Genomic DNA, 14,847 nt, shown 5'->3' on the forward strand with positions numbered 1-14,847 from the left:
ATGACAACATAAATGAAAAATAACATGATTTATTTTTAATAGAAAATTTTATTCCCACTTCAATTCTATGGAAATAATTTTTTCAAAAACAATGAATTCGAATTAAAAGGTCTCGAATATTGATTTTGTTTTTCTCAGACCATAATTTGAAAACAAATAGAAATTAAATATTTAGAATTGTTTTAGGGAATTATGGCAGGGATGAGTGTCATTATTTTATTCATTGCAGATGAATAAAGTGCCATTTGTTGATGGATTCGTTATATGGTTCTGGATCACCACCTTCTGTTGCCTTTGAAAAAGCTTCTTCTGCTTGTTCGCTGGTTATTGTAAAAGGAGTTCCTTCATTTGCTACAGTTGAGCTGAAATAATGAATGAGAAAATAAATTAATTAAAAATACATAACAGATTTTATGGATTTTAGAAACAAAATGCTTAAACGATGGAAAAATCGATAAAAGGATTAAAATAACTTACCAGCTAATTTTGTTGCTTTCGACTTCTTTGTTGATTAATCGTTGCCAGAAAGTATGTGTCTCATTGATAATATTTTTTGCAAAAGCGGCATTTTTGGCCTCACTATTAAATGCAAATTGGTTTTCAGGCTTGCCATCTGGTACTTTATAAAATTTAAACCATTCAACAGTAGCTCTCAAAAGTCCTGGGAAGAATTTTTCAATATCTTGAACATCTTCCATTTTATCGGCAACTGGATCATTAACATCAATAGCCAAAACCTTCCAATCAGTTTCTCCTTCATCGATTAAAGCGAGAGTGCCAAGAACTTTCACTTGAATTACATCTCCACGTTTCGCTACTCTTGATCCAATTTCACATACATCAATTGGATCGTTGTCGCCACGACATCCAGTTGCTTTATCAATGTGCTCTGGATATTCCCAAGTTTGTGGTAAAGCACCATAATTCCAAATATAACCGTGATGAGGAAATATATTGGCTACAAAGCGCAATTTCTCTTTCTTAATATCTTGTTTAATCGGATTCAACTCTTCGCCTAAAGTAATCTAAATAGAATTTTAAATAAATTATTAATCATGCAATGTTCCAATCAATCGATCTACTCACTTCCATTTTAGCGTTTGTCCATCTTGGAACTTCTACAACCATGTTAAAGATTTGTGAACTATTGTTTGCATAAAGCGGAATGTCATGTAAAGGAGAAATTGGTGTTCCAGCTGCATTCTCTATAAATTGTTACAAAAAAAAAGAGAAAGGGTAAAAGTTGAATGTCGTGGCATTAGAAAAATGTACTGTATTTAATATTAAAAATATTGATTAAAATATTCAAAATTGTTTTGAAAAAGTCACTGATAATGTATATTATTGCATCAAATACATAATTTTTATAAATATAAGAATTGAATAAAATTATGAATTTTAATTAAAATCTATGTACCGGAAGAAAAATTATCATGAAAAGGTTAACACTACACAAATTTACGAAATTTAGCAACTTACTGAAGAAAACTCGATAATCCTTAGAGTTATAGGCTCCTTTGGACACTGCTTCAAACTTTTCTGCCATTCTCGCGAGTGATCTAACTTGAATTAAATTAATATTACTAAAACCTACAAATGAGCAATGAAAAATTTTTTTAATCATTTAAAATGAGTCTAAATTTTTTACAAGGGATACAAATTTTCAAAATAAATTTTAGTCGTTAAATCTATGTATTTTTATGCTATATTTTTAAAAACTTAAAACTCAATACATAACTTGTAAATATTTATTGGTTTGATTTATCGAATAACTGTTTCATTTACAGAATTTATTCTTTGCTTAATACTATTGTTTTCCATTCTGTTGTGATTCAGTGGAACCTCACTTTCAAGGTCCTCTGTTTTTGAACCAAGTGCTATAGATTCTTCTACAATATTTGGTAGCTTGCGATTTAGAGTTTCTGGTAAATAAACATAAATAATTCCTCCAAAAATAGCTAATACTCCAAAAATAATATAGGGGAGCGGTTTATAATATTTCTCTACAAATATTGCAAATGGACTAAACAAAGCTCCGATGCGACTCATAGTAGCAAAAAATCCAATACAGCTTGATCTTATAATAGTTGGCATCATTTCTGTAGCATGAACATAAATTATTGAGAATGAACAAGTAATTCCTAATTTTCCAATTAAAAATAAAGCTATTTGCATCCATACTACATCAGCATAACCGCATAATATACATGTTACTCCACATAAAATCATTGACATTGTAAATCCAGCAGTACGACCAAACTTTTCAATTATCATATACCCAAAATAATATCCCGGAATTTCAACTATACTAACAAGAATGAAATTAAAGTATTTATTACCACTGAGTGTAACTGAATTTAATGAAAGTCCAAAATATACAAGCGCATTAATTGCAAAATTGTACAATAAAATAATAATGCGAATTAGCATTGTCCTTGATGTAATCATTTTAATTAATGCTTCTAAAATTTCTTTCCGTTGATTTACATCACTATTCAATTGACATCTGTCTTGATCAATGAACATTTTTACAGTAGCATCAGATAGTTCAACATTATTACATTTAGCAGCTTTTCTAATTATATGTAATGCTTCTGAATTACGGTTCTTCGATATCAGCCATCTAACACTTTCTGGAACTATCCATATATAAATGAATAATATCATAGGAGGAATTGATATCAGTAACTGTAATAAAACCCAATGGTCATTAAGCCACGCTATTACTCCCAATACAGCAACGCCGATTGCATAAAAATAATTGCACACAATACCAGCTACACCTCTCTTATTTTTTCCGACCATTTCTAAGCCAAGAACGAAAGCCAATGGAAAAATTCCTGAAATTCCGATAGCATTTAAAAAAGCAGATACTACAAACATTTCATAGCTTGTAGACAATGCCTGGATAATCCCAGTTATAGACATGAAGAATGTTGAAATTATTAAAGTAATTTTACGCCCAATACTAAAGAGAAATAAATTATGTCACATATTATTTTAAACTAATTAGTTTAATTCTTACCTATCTCCTAAAACCATCCATAAACTACCAACAATCACACCCAGAAAATGTGCTGTTCCTACAAAGGCCAGCTTCCATTCATTTTCCTCACATGTCATTTTAAATTGTTCGAGAATAGTAAACGAGCCAGAATGATCAAATACAAATTTATCACACCTGATTGTTTCATTTAAAAATGACTGTACAGAACATAATTCTCCATATTTGTTGCTTTGCAACAGTGATGCATTATCATTATATCGATAGCGATTACAGTGATCAATTTTAAAAAATCCATCTAATTGAATCTCTCCGGGTACTGCATGCGTTATCCATTTTGAGTTAAAAACCGCATCATCCGTAGATTCACATTCTGGTACAAGGCATCTGAAATAAATAAATTCACATATTTCGCAGTTAGTACCTAATTATGTTGCAAGCATATTACGGACAAATAGGGTCAAAACTAAATTTTTTCCCACTGTACGTAGAAATTTAATTTTCAATCTTTCGTTTCTCTAATTTGATCATTTTATCCAAATAAGGTTCTTGATTATTAAACTATACAAACCGATAATGTTGATGACCTGCTGTAAATACATAAGACAAACTATTTGCTGCCCCAAAAAATACCGGTAAACACAATAAGAAATATTTTATCTGCTGATATTTTCCGAATTCACCAATTTCTTCTAAGACTTTTTCAAGATCCATCGTATCATCTGAGTTCTCAAATCATACTAATAATAATCTTTTTTTATTCTTTTTATTATACTTACTCAGCCAGATGTGTATAATATATAATAAGTAAAATTGCTCTATTTACTTCTGAGATAAATTTATTAGATTGATAGCTTTTATCAATGTGAAGGTCTTTTCCCTGATGATGCATGCACTCCTATGAACCAAAATTTACATAGTGTGTAATTGACTGAGTATAATAAGTATATATATGAACCTAAAGACATTTATAATTTTATATCGTTTAAAAACCTTTTTATTTCATTAAATATCTCATACACGTACATATATCTCTTATTATCTTTAATAAGTCATGAGCCGCATCAATTATATATTGCATTATGTTAAAATAAATTTATATTATCTCCGTGCATTATATTACATATCAAATTTGATATGTGCATACCACAAATATTAGTAAAATTTATTTGTAATCATAAAATTGAGAATGCTAAGTATGATGTTAAGCAGAAATAGGACAGTGATGCGTAGTTGGCACAATTTAAGATATATTTGACAATTACATCTTATTGTTTTATATAGACATTAGTTGAAAATTTACATCAAATTAAAATGATAACTGGATTTTAAAATGGATATTATTTTTGATTAGTTAAGTTTTGTTCAATCAAGTCTATACTATGAAATATGCGCAAATTTATTAATCTGATTCTCGATTGAGTACCAAGCATTTAAAATATATCATAATCAGTTCTATACAATTTAGGAAGCTCAGTTTCAAGCTTAAACAATTGAACAAAGCTTTTAAGCTTCCAACGACTATTTATAATATTATCTTCGTGATTATCGTCTATGAAGGTTGAATAAAAGCTTACAAGTTCTTTCGATCCATCGTTATCAATATCAGCTATAATTAATGAGTTGTCTTGGTATTTTATATCAGGTTGGCAAATTGTTTCTGAAGAATCAATTGGATTTTGACAAAATTGAACTATATTAGATTGAGAAGTATTTTCTGCTTTCATATGCGTACTGTTGAAAACAATTAGCAAAATTGTTTCCTTTAGATATCGAAGTTTAGTTTTATAAACATTGTTGTAAGTTTGATTTGTAAAGTTACTTCTTTGTGATTTCATATTTTTAGAAGCTTTTTCAACTTGATTTACTTCGCGTTTCATTTTTCCCTTTTCAGAATTATAACTAATTTCGGTTCCATTCCATGTCCAAAATTTTATTATAAATCCATATATGTTATCAATTCCATGATTTTTGGATGATGTTATATTTATTGAAAATTTTACAGGAATGAATCCATAAATTTTACTTCCTGAGTAATTATAATGAATTTTCTTAACTCCATTCTCGATACTAGTTAATTTTAAAACCATCTTACTCTCACGTGGCCATTGTCCTTTATTTTCGATTTTTAATTCTTTATCATAAATTTTAGTAACCGTCGTTTGTGATTTGGCTGAAACAAACTTATCTGAGTACTCGTGTTGAGGAATTGAAGAAGCAGATTGAATTTTTGATATTTTTGGCTTCTTGGTCATTAGAGTGTAAAAATCGGTAAGATTTTTAAAAATTTGCTGTTCAGTGTTGTCTTTTACAACACATATAAACTTGATTACATATTCTGTGTCTAATTGCAATTTGTGAATGTACGAACAGTTCTGTATTTCTTCGGCAAGTAATTTTCCATTCGATCCGGACAACAAAACTAAATAAGTTGCATTGTTCTTGTAACTTCCCATGATTATTTCATAGACATCATCTGATGTTAAATCCGGAATTATTAAAGGAAAATCATAAATCTCTTGACGTTCTTGTTTCGTGTTTCTTGAATTTGAATTATAATAAATCCAATGACCTGTATCATCAATACAAGCCAATTGTCCGTAATCATCAATTATAAGACAATCTTTTCTTCCATTTTTATTACAGTCAATTAAGCTACAATCTAAATATCGAGGCTCATTTGTCATTTCGTTTTTCCATACAATCTCTCCTAAATTTCCATTTAATTTTATAATTCCTCCATTTGATTTTTGCTTAGACTTTTTTGTATCACTGTTTGGAAAAATTTTATCACTACGATACATAAAAATTAGATTTAATGGAGTATTTTCTACATTTGATGTTCTTATGGTATTGATCTTTCCTTTAAACTCTACATTTTCATAATTCCGTATCCAATTTATAGTTTTTGTGAATTTTGTAATGTGATGCTTAGAAACACAATTTTTATTGCAAGGAAGAAGTAGAAAAATAATAAGAACAAGAAGTATGCTCACTATCGATGCAATAAAAGCCATTTTTCTAACTTTTGACATAGGCCTATGATAGTTTCTAGTTTCACAATCAAGGATTGTCATTTGATCATCTAGATCTGCGTAATTTCCAGCATTTAGGAAACTACTATTTGATGTTGATGTTGACAGCATATTTTCTTTCATTTCTTCTATTAGTCAAACTTTATATTGATTTTTTGGAATTAGATTACAAGTTGTTCACTTTTATTATTCCCTTGTTGATAAACCATTATTTTTTTTCAATAATTAATTCCTTAGTTTTTAAAAATCATTGAATTTACTACTTGTTTTATTTATATTTCAATTACTTATTTAAAAAATCGAATCACTCAAAAAGGAAAATTTTTTGGAAAAATCATAAAGCTTTTAGTCAGCTTGACGAAGCTTTTTAACGAAAGATTTATATTTATGATATTTTTTTGTCACACTTACAATCCTTAAAAAAGAGATTATAACTTGCTCCAAGCTTTAGTTAAATTAATTATCTATTTATCTATTTCACTCCTTTGTCTATGCAATTTTATCACTTTTATTTTCAAAAAAATAACGGAATTAAATTTTTTTGAATGAATTAGAAATCATAACGAAAGAAATGTCAACATTGAGAATGTTCAAAATATTGAAATTAAGAAATAATAATGTTTACGGGAAAAGATTATTGAGTACATTAACTACAAAAGATGCCGGATATTATGATGTGATTATTGGTGGTGGAGGACTTGTTGGAACATCTTTATTAGTCTCATTAGGTATGAAAAAATATTTGATTTCTTTCTTTATTAACAACTTTGTTAAAATTGTAGCTAAAAATGAAACATTATGCAATAAAAAGATACTTATGCTGGAAGGAGCTCCAGAGTATAAACCACAATCAAGGAGCACGTATAGCAATAGAGTGTCAGCAATTAATAAACAATCAGTTCAGCTTTTAAAATCTATTAATACCTGGGATTTTATTGAATCCATTCGTCAAAAACCTGTTTTGGAAATGATGGTATGAACAGATGAATTTCATATTTATGTGTCTATTGAGTATTACAAATTATTTTTATTTTCGAAAGGTTTGGGATGCTATATCGGGAGAATCTATCAATTTCAATCATCCAAATTTTAGTGATAGTGTTGCATGCATTGTCGAAAACGACTTAATGTTAGAAGCAATGTATCGACAGCTCAATGATTTACCTAATGTGAAAATTATGAATGAGGCCAAAATCGATAATTGTTTATTACCAAAGGATGGAGCTGAAAAAAGTGAAGTGACATTAAAATCTGGAGAGAAATTTACTTGTGATTTATTGGTAAGCTAAACATAATAATATTTATTTTGTTAAAATGACTTTTGACATTTCTTCAATTTTCTTGTTTAAACTATCTAATTTTAAGTTTAAATCGCTCAATTGATTTTTTACATTAACGATAAATATATCGTTGGTTTTCTTTAGAATTCCTGAGCTTCCTACTTCATGTTGCGTTTGAGGTTTCTCACTTTTCGGCATTCTTAACTGGTCTGAAACAGTCCTTTTTCGAAAGCTTTGGGCCCTATTAATTTCTGGTCGCCTTAATTGAATTTCTTCAATAGAATCTTTAAAAATATTTAAATTTTTCATGTTTCTCTTCCTCTTTAGACTTTGATTTCGATCTCTTCTTTCTGCCACTAAGCGATATATTGAAGCCATAATGTCTTTCGGTATCTAAAAAGATGTCCATTAATATTATGAAAGTTTCAAAAAAATTGAGAGTCTTACTGTTTTTTCTCGTGGATCATTTGGTCTAATATTTAGTTGTAAGTTATATCTTGATGTTCTTAACAAAGCTTCGCGTCTTAAAAAATTTAATAATTTTGAAGGAAATTTAGATAAAATTTTTGAAAACAGTAGGCCTTCTAATCTTGATACTAATTCAGCCTGTCTACTTAATCTGTTTAAACCAGCCGACGCTTGTAATCCTTGAATATCACTTACAGCTAAACCCACAAGTAGGTTCATTAAAATTACAGTTACAAGCATTAAAAATGCAAAAAACACTAAATGAGCCGTTACAGGATGTAAAATAATATTATTGTTTTCTTCATTTAATTCTGGATGAAATATGTCCTCAAATTCAAGTTCACCAATCATCATGACAAACGTTTTTAAAATTGATCTTAAAAAAATTTATAGAAAATTATTAAATAATAATTGTTTTCCTCAAATGTATACTTACTGTGGTACATTATCAAATGCATTAAAGTTTGGAAAAAGGATACAGAAACTCAAGGCAAATGCAATAATAAGACAGCTATATGCCATAAGAAATTTAAAAAAGTTTGCAGCAACTAAAATTAAACAATATCGTTAAAATCAAAATCTTGAATTAATCATTTAGGTATTACCTTTGGTAAACATTTGTATGTAAAGCCCAAAAATAGGAAATCTTCCGACCAACATCATAAGTTCAAGCCATACAAGAAATATTACGATTCCGGCTACATGATATTCCCAATGATCAATAGTATTTTCTTCTCTATGGTTTGAGTGCATGTGTGGACACTAAACAAATTAAAGTTAGAAAGCATTTATATCAGATTATATCAATTATAACAACGTACAGCACATAAAAATACACCCAAAATGATGCTCCATTGCAACCAGTTTTCCCAGCTTCGAAAGTATGCTGAAAATCCATGAAAAAGTTGGAAAATTTCTTTTGCGAGAATAGTAAGATTTAAAAATAGCGTTACATATCCAACTATGGCAAAATTATTTAAATACACATCACTTTCACAGTTGATTGGGCAATGATTTACGAAAACTCCCATAGCATATATTGTAAATAATAGGACATACGTCGAATGATAAAATAGACTGAATAGAAAATATTTTCTAATTCGTCTCCATTTCAAAAAAAGAAATGTTTCACATAATGGATGTTTTAAAATTCTCTTTTGTCCAACTTCTATAAAATTGATTAGTAGTTCTGTTTCTCCTTTCTCATAACTTGGCACAAGACATCGAAAGTCTAGTTTTATTTCACAATCAACATCACCAATTTCACTTTCATTTACTTTTATCGAAGAGTCGAGTTTAGAAAAATATTTAGGAATAACTTCTGGAGTCCTTCGAACGATGAATGATAGAGCAGTAATTCCACCATTAGTTCTGGAAGTGATATCTGCGCCATATTCAATCAACATTAAAACACATCCACCAAACTCATTAAGAGCAGCAAGATGTAAAGGGGTGTATCCGAAGTTATCTGCTTTATTCACATCTATTTTACAGTCCAGGAGCATTTTGGTACAATCCCAAGAACTTGTATCCTTAATAATTGATGCATGCAAAGCTGTTCGTCCATCACGATATGTCAAATTGATATCTGCTTTATGTTGAATAAGTATATCAACTGTTTCTACACTTTGTGCAAGGCATGCAATGTGTAGTGGAGTTTGTTGATCAGCGTTCCTTATATTAATATTTGCTCCATGATCTAATAAAAGTTTAACTCCCTCAACAAAATCATCTTCAGCAGCTAAATGAAGTGGGGCGTTGCGCTTACTTCCTGCAATGGAGTTAACATTCGCTCCATGCGACAGTAACGATTTAAGACATTGAATGTATCCCATCTCCGCTGCTATATGTAATGGTGATTCATTATTCATAAATGAAGTATTTGGATTAGCTCCATATTGTAATAAGATATTAACACATTTAATATGATTCTTTTGGACAGCATAAAATAACGCTGATTTATTTTCAATTCCTGCATTAACTTGAGCCCCACTTCTGATCAATAGATTAATACAATCTGGACTTCCTGTAATTGCGGCATAATGCAGAGGTGTGACGTTATGATGTTTATCCCAAACATTTGGAGTTGCTTTAAAATGAAGCAAAAGTCTCGTTATTGGTCCACTGCCTTTAATACATGCATAATGCAATAGTGATCGATCCATTTTATCGACAGTGTTTGGATTAGCACCTTGCCTTAAGAGAACTGCTGCAAACTCTACATGTCTTAACCAAACTGCAATCATTAATCCTACATTTAATTCAGCAATGCTTCCAAATACATAATTAAAATTATTTCCTTTTATTGCCAATTCAATTTCTGCTGCATTTTGTAATGATTTAAGGCATGACTCAATTTCAGCTGTATCATAAAATTCACTTTCATCGTAATTCCGCTCTTTAGATGCAAAAGAAATTGCAATTCCTTCACCACTACTCTCACTTGAAATACTTCTCAAATCATCGTCAAAACTTCTCTCATGTTCTTCGCGGTTCAAATCATTTTCCTATAATTAAATTTTTTGTAAGTTTCTCCTCGTGTTTAAAATAAATAAAACAAACACTTACAATAATTGAAAATCGTACGGAATCTATCATTGTAAAATCGTTATGTTCAGTGTTGAAACGTCTAAATAAATATTGAGAGACGTCATTTAAATAATATATTTAATTTAATCAGCTTCTAAGAAGTTTCACTATTTTTAGTTTCTTATTTAAACAAAAATCTTTTTGTATGTCTGTATTCGAGCATTATTTTTGAATAAGAATAAAGAGATGTAATTTAATTTATTATTTGTTTATCCGCTAATTGAACACAAACATGACGAGAAGCATTGGGAATTTTTTTCCATTTGGACTATTTTAAGTTGAAAAGTGCATTACTGAAATTCTTTTTAATTTTTAATTATTATTTTGAAGCACTTTACTAATAATTTCTTAATACTGGTCGAGCAAGAAGTCCTGAGATTTTATATTGTTACAAGAATGATTAAATTATTTAAAATTTTTCGTTATAACAGAATCAAGTTATTTAGCTGAATTTAGCTTCAAGTCCCAATTTTTTTAAACTTATTTTAAAATTGATTTTTTTCCTTCAAAAACTATGTTTGTCTATATTTTGATGTACAGCAACTTGAATTTAAACGAATATTTATGAAATAATATTTTCACAAGAAGAATTACCTTTAAAAATGCTCTTATTCAAGTTTCAGATATTACCTGATCAAAAGCTGAATTTCTACTAAGCAACGTATGAAAATCTCTTTTTTCCAATCATTTTCCATGCATGTTCGCTCATTTAATTTTTAAAAAAGAAAAAGAAGCTAAACTGATAATTTTCCAAAAGAGATGAAAATTTCTACGTGCCTCAGTTCTTGATAATCTTAATAATTAGCATACATTTGAAAAATTAATACTTATTGCATTAATAGCTAAATTTCGGACTCTACAGAGATCTCTAGAATATAAAATTTTACAAATTATTTTTATTTTAATTTTTGCATTTTTCTTTCACAGGTCGGTGCGGATGGATTCAATTCTACGATTCGTAAGGCAATGGATGTGGATAACTATACAGTTATGTATAAACAAATGGGTGTAGTTGCAACATTAGAACTTGATACAAGCGAATGTCCAGGAAACACAGTTGCGTGGCAGAAATTTCTTTCTACAGGTCCAATCGCATTATTGCCATTAACAGATAATTTAAGTTCACTTGTTTGGACAACAACATATGAAAACGCTAGAGAACTTTTGAAAATGAGCCCAAGTGAATTTGTTGATTCACTTAATGAAGCGTTTTCAAAAGATTATCGCAATAATTCTCTCGTTAATAACGTCATGAAATTTGTTGATACTGTCTCACCCTTTAAATCAAATCAAATGCTTCCTACACCACCAAAAGTGATAAATGTTCAAAACGGATCACGTGCACAATTTCCTTTAGGTTTTGGGCATGCATCATCTTACGCTTGTAAAGGAGCTGTAGTAATTGGAGATGCTGCACATAGAGTTCACCCAATGGCAGGTCAAGGAGTTAATTTAGGATATGGTGATGTTCTGAAACTTACAGAAGTATTAGCAGAAGCAACATACAACGGCAGTAATCTAAATGATATCCAATATCTTTTAAAATACGAGCAAGCTAGATTAAGGGCAAATCTTCCAATCATGCTAGGTGTACATGCTCTGCAAAGAATCTATTGTAATGATTTTGCACCTTTAGTTTTGGCAAGAAGTCTTGGCGTGAAATTTACCAACTCTGTTCCACCAATCAAAAAGTTCTTTATGGAAAAAGCGATGGCATAAATTGAGTTTTAAAATTTTTTGATAATTACAAATAATTCCTTTTTTAAATTTTTATTGCACTTCTTATAGTATTTTATTTCAGATTCTAATATTTTCCAAAGCTAAATGTTTATTTTCAAATTAGATTGTTTTAAAATCTAGATGCAAATGGTATTTTTGCTATTTTTAAGCGTTTTTAGGTTGATTCTGAGGGTTTTGCAAGCGCTTTAAAGAAGCTTCAAGCTTTTCACATGACTTAGTCAACTCATCGTTATATTTACTTGGTGGTAATTCAAATTCTTCGACATCTTTACAAAAAAATGAAGAAATTGTTAATTTTTTAATATTACGTTATAAGTAAACGATTATAAGGATACCTGAAATTTTGTGAAGCTTAATATCTGGCCCTAAAAGCATTGCAACTTGATCAAACATGTCCATTAATGCAGTCGCTTCGCTCATTAAATCATTTACAATTTTTACTTGTGAATCACTCCATGTAACTTTTGGACGTGAAATTCTTTCAGGAACGGGAGATAGTCGTGCATTAAGAAATCGTTGTCCTAAAACAAGGGACTCAAAATTTGACCAAGGTGTTGGACCGCTTTCAACAAAACAGTTCCGTGGTAATTCTACTTTCTGTTCTTCAAAATCCAAATCATTCCAAGAGTTAAAAGTAGCATCTTTTCTTTTCTTGGATTTCGAATTGCTTTTACTGATTGCATCATCATAATCTCCTTGAATACTATCCTCATATTCTGAATCGGATGTTTTATTGTTGATAGGCAATTCAGCAGGAATCGTTTCTATAGCAATAATATCAGATGAATCGTCTTCAATTACAATTTCAATATTTGACTTTTGAGTGGATTTTTGTCGTGCTAATTTTTTCTTTGCCTTTAATCGACGCTCAATTTTCTCTAGACACATTTCAGCCTCTTCATCGTCCTCTATTTCAGAATCTTCCTCTTTATATTGAATTTTATGTCGAGAATCGGTAAACTTTTTAAATGAAACATTTGAACGAGGCATAACCGTTTGAGTCGATACTGTATGCGATACTAACTTTTCTGTATTGACAGCAACACTAGCTGTTACAATAACTGCACATGAACATTATATTGTTTATTAGAAATCAATTTAATCCTTATAATAAAATTACATCACGAACCTGTGCCATCTTTTGATTTCAATGCTATCAAATCAAGATCTGTTTCTGTTTGTTCATCTTTTGGATTAATAAGATCATTTTGATTATCGATTAATTTATCCTTGCACAATTTGGTTTTTATTGTATCTGTTTGCATTCCAGTAGAAGTAACTACCTTTTTATTTGTCTTTTCAAGAACAGCTTTTCTTGTTGCATCCAGTAATTTTAATTTTACCATGTTAGTGTCAATTCGAGATTTCGCACCTGTAGTCCTAGCAGGTTTTTTGTCTTTGTCTTTATCTTTGTCCTTATCCTTTTCTTTATCCCTTTTAACCTTAGGTCTATAAAATAAAAAATTAGTTTTAAAATATAACTTGGAACATTAATTAAGGTTTTTGATAAAATGCTCAAAAAAATTAATTATATACAGTCCATCGCGTCGATTAATAATGTAGTTCATTTGCCATTCCTGATCAGCTAAACTAGATCGGTGGTAAAATTTTGGAGTTCCAGAACTTGTAATAGTATCTGCATCAGAATTTGATGTTGTTTCATCACTTCTACCACCATGCATCATTCCACTCGTTCTTAGCTTACTGTAAACCTCTTTCCAAGAAGTTGTCATTTATGAAATTTTCTATTACGACTGAACTATCGAATATTTTAAAGACAGATAGCTTTTTATGTGAATAGCAGTCGTTTCAATCTTACAATGAATGACTAACTTTTTTAAGTGAGTACACTTTTACTGATGGTACCAGATTAAGTAGCAAATTTAAATTGCAGATTATTACTTTGTTTTTTTTTTTTTTTTTTTTTTGAAATATAGTTTTCTCTTTCTGTAATAGTCAATCAATAGTAAAAAGCTCATGAAAAATCAAGAATGAGCATAGCATTAAAAGGAAAAATGGAAATTTATTTCAATAAAATATGCGAGCTGTAAAAAAGACAAACACGCAAACTGTACAGGTAAAAATCGAGAAATACAAGTTGAATTTTTGGAAAAAGATTTGAATCAGGACAAAAGTTATAATTTAAAGTGAACTGCTTTTTTAACTCATTGTATGGTTTTTAGTATCTATAAGAATAATTGAGAAAATTCTAAAAATTTTCACTTAGCTGCATATTTCAAAAATTTGTTTTTGCAATCCTAATTCCAACCATGCTCATATTTCAAATAAAAATCAATTTCATGTCTCCACACGTTTTTCATATACTTCATATTTTAACATATATTAACTGAGCTTTAAGTTATTATTCACACACATTCCTTTTCAGTCATAGAAATTCATTAGCTTCGTGCAGTTTTAAAATACTTTTCTCACTTACTTCCTAAAGTTTGATGCTTGCTGATTTTGACTTTCGTCCGAGTTGCTTTGCTGATCTTCATCATTCAAATCATCTACGGAAGACGCAATAGATGTTGAACGAGATGCACCTTTTGACAACGATCCCTGGTTTTTTTGGGCATTAAGCCTAGCTAATAATCCTTGCATTTTCGAGAAACGTCTTGACTAATCAACAAAAACTATTGTTATGCAAAAAAGAATAAAAAGTTCTCTCTATTTTTTGGTGATTTATAAATAGGTCAAAATAATGAAAGTGTACGTGCCATCGCGAAGA

The 14,847-nt window shown here is 29.7% G+C and overlaps 6 protein-coding genes across 6 annotated transcripts; 1 reads left to right on the forward strand and 5 right to left on the reverse strand.

Annotated features, from left to right (window-relative positions):
- Positions 1-28: 28 nt before the first annotated feature.
- On the reverse strand, positions 29-1,634 carry Nurf-38 (Inorganic pyrophosphatase Nurf-38). The gene is made up of 4 exons (XM_070647544.1): positions 1,480-1,634; positions 1,087-1,205; positions 478-1,025; positions 29-362 (listed from the first exon to the last, which is right to left on the reverse strand). The coding sequence occupies exons 1-4, from the start codon at positions 1,622-1,624 to the stop codon at positions 221-223; spliced, it is 954 nt and encodes a 317-aa protein (XP_070503645.1). The 5' UTR covers positions 1,625-1,634; the 3' UTR covers positions 29-220.
- Positions 1,635-1,760: 126 nt separating this feature from the next.
- LOC139096135 (organic cation transporter protein-like) lies at positions 1,761-3,718 on the reverse strand. The gene is made up of 3 exons (XM_070647784.1): positions 3,576-3,718; positions 3,026-3,391; positions 1,761-2,968 (listed from the first exon to the last, which is right to left on the reverse strand). The coding sequence occupies exons 1-3, from the start codon at positions 3,716-3,718 to the stop codon at positions 1,762-1,764; spliced, it is 1,716 nt and encodes a 571-aa protein (XP_070503885.1). The 3' UTR covers position 1,761.
- Positions 3,719-4,029: 311 nt separating this feature from the next.
- Positions 4,030-6,294, reverse strand: LOC139096095 (uncharacterized). The gene has a single exon (XM_070647733.1). It carries the CDS (start codon positions 6,160-6,162, stop codon positions 4,438-4,440), a length of 1,725 nt encoding a protein of 574 aa, XP_070503834.1. The 5' UTR covers positions 6,163-6,294; the 3' UTR covers positions 4,030-4,437.
- A 316-nt stretch (positions 6,295-6,610) lies between these two features.
- Coq6 (ubiquinone biosynthesis protein COQ6, mitochondrial) lies at positions 6,611-12,130 on the forward strand. The gene is made up of 4 exons (XM_070647782.1): positions 6,611-6,767; positions 6,822-7,012; positions 7,080-7,319; positions 11,304-12,130. Exons 1-4 carry the CDS (start codon positions 6,611-6,613, stop codon positions 12,093-12,095), a joined length of 1,380 nt encoding a protein of 459 aa, XP_070503883.1. The 3' UTR covers positions 12,096-12,130.
- pyx (transient receptor potential channel pyrexia) lies at positions 7,330-11,006 on the reverse strand. Its single transcript, XM_070647781.1, has 7 exons — positions 10,971-11,006; positions 10,356-10,416; positions 8,609-10,294; positions 8,393-8,549; positions 8,224-8,335; positions 7,767-8,163; positions 7,330-7,712 (listed from the first exon to the last, which is right to left on the reverse strand). The coding sequence occupies exons 2-7, from the start codon at positions 10,383-10,385 to the stop codon at positions 7,341-7,343; spliced, it is 2,754 nt and encodes a 917-aa protein (XP_070503882.1). The 5' UTR covers positions 10,386-10,416; positions 10,971-11,006; the 3' UTR covers positions 7,330-7,340.
- A 130-nt stretch (positions 12,131-12,260) lies between the features above and the next one.
- LOC139095742 (uncharacterized) lies at positions 12,261-13,936 on the reverse strand. Its single transcript, XM_070647208.1, has 4 exons — positions 13,653-13,936; positions 13,246-13,565; positions 12,452-13,177; positions 12,261-12,382 (listed from the first exon to the last, which is right to left on the reverse strand). The coding sequence occupies exons 1-4, from the start codon at positions 13,847-13,849 to the stop codon at positions 12,261-12,263; spliced, it is 1,365 nt and encodes a 454-aa protein (XP_070503309.1). The 5' UTR covers positions 13,850-13,936.
- Positions 13,937-14,847: the final 911 nt, after the last annotated feature.

This window comes from Chironomus tepperi, unplaced genomic scaffold (genome assembly GCF_022539635.2).
Source record: "Chironomus tepperi strain 1889 unplaced genomic scaffold, CSIRO-AGI_Ctep_v1 contig_376, whole genome shotgun sequence".
Classification (NCBI taxonomy): domain Eukaryota; kingdom Metazoa; phylum Arthropoda; class Insecta; order Diptera; family Chironomidae; genus Chironomus; species Chironomus tepperi.

Coding starts and splice junctions, on each gene's coding strand:
- LOC139095742 (XM_070647208.1), bottom strand. CDS start 13,849: ATGACAACTTCTTGGAAAGAGGTTTACAGTAAGCTAAGAACGAGTGGA. Junction 13,566..13,652: donor ATTAATCGACGCGATGGACT/GTATATAATTAA, acceptor TTTATTTTATAG/ACCTAAGGTTAAAAGGGATA. Junction 12,383..12,451: donor TAAGCTTCACAAAATTTCAG/GTATCCTTATAA, acceptor TTTTTTGTAAAG/ATGTCGAAGAATTTGAATTA.
- LOC139096095 (XM_070647733.1), bottom strand. CDS start 6,162: ATGAAAGAAAATATGCTGTCAACATCAACATCAAATAGTAGTTTCCTA.
- pyx (XM_070647781.1), bottom strand. CDS start 10,385: ATGATAGATTCCGTACGATTTTCAATTATT. Junction 8,336..8,392: donor CATACAAATGTTTACCAAAG/GTAATACCTAAA, acceptor GTTTAATTTTAG/TTGCTGCAAACTTTTTTAAA. Junction 8,164..8,223: donor GCATTTGATAATGTACCACA/GTAAGTATACAT, acceptor AATTTTTTTAAG/ATCAATTTTAAAAACGTTTG.
- Coq6 (XM_070647782.1), top strand. CDS start 6,611: ATGTCAACATTGAGAATGTTCAAAATATTGAAATTAAGAAATAATAAT. Junction 6,768..6,821: donor ATCTTTATTAGTCTCATTAG/GTATGAAAAAAT, acceptor TTAAAATTGTAG/CTAAAAATGAAACATTATGC. Junction 7,320..11,303: donor AATTTACTTGTGATTTATTG/GTAAGCTAAACA, acceptor TTTCTTTCACAG/GTCGGTGCGGATGGATTCAA.
- LOC139096135 (XM_070647784.1), bottom strand. CDS start 3,718: ATGGATCTTGAAAAAGTCTTAGAAGAAATTGGTGAATTCGGAAAATAT. Junction 3,392..3,575: donor GCAGGTCATCAACATTATCG/GTTTGTATAGTT, acceptor TATTTATTTCAG/ATGCCTTGTACCAGAATGTG. Junction 2,969..3,025: donor TGGATGGTTTTAGGAGATAG/GTAAGAATTAAA, acceptor ATTTCTCTTTAG/TATTGGGCGTAAAATTACTT.
- Nurf-38 (XM_070647544.1), bottom strand. CDS start 1,624: ATGATTAAAAAAATTTTTCATTGCTCATTTGTAGGTTTTAGTAATATT. Junction 1,206..1,479: donor GGATTATCGAGTTTTCTTCA/GTAAGTTGCTAA, acceptor AACAATTTATAG/AGAATGCAGCTGGAACACCA. Junction 1,026..1,086: donor GGACAAACGCTAAAATGGAA/GTGAGTAGATCG, acceptor AATTCTATTTAG/ATTACTTTAGGCGAAGAGTT.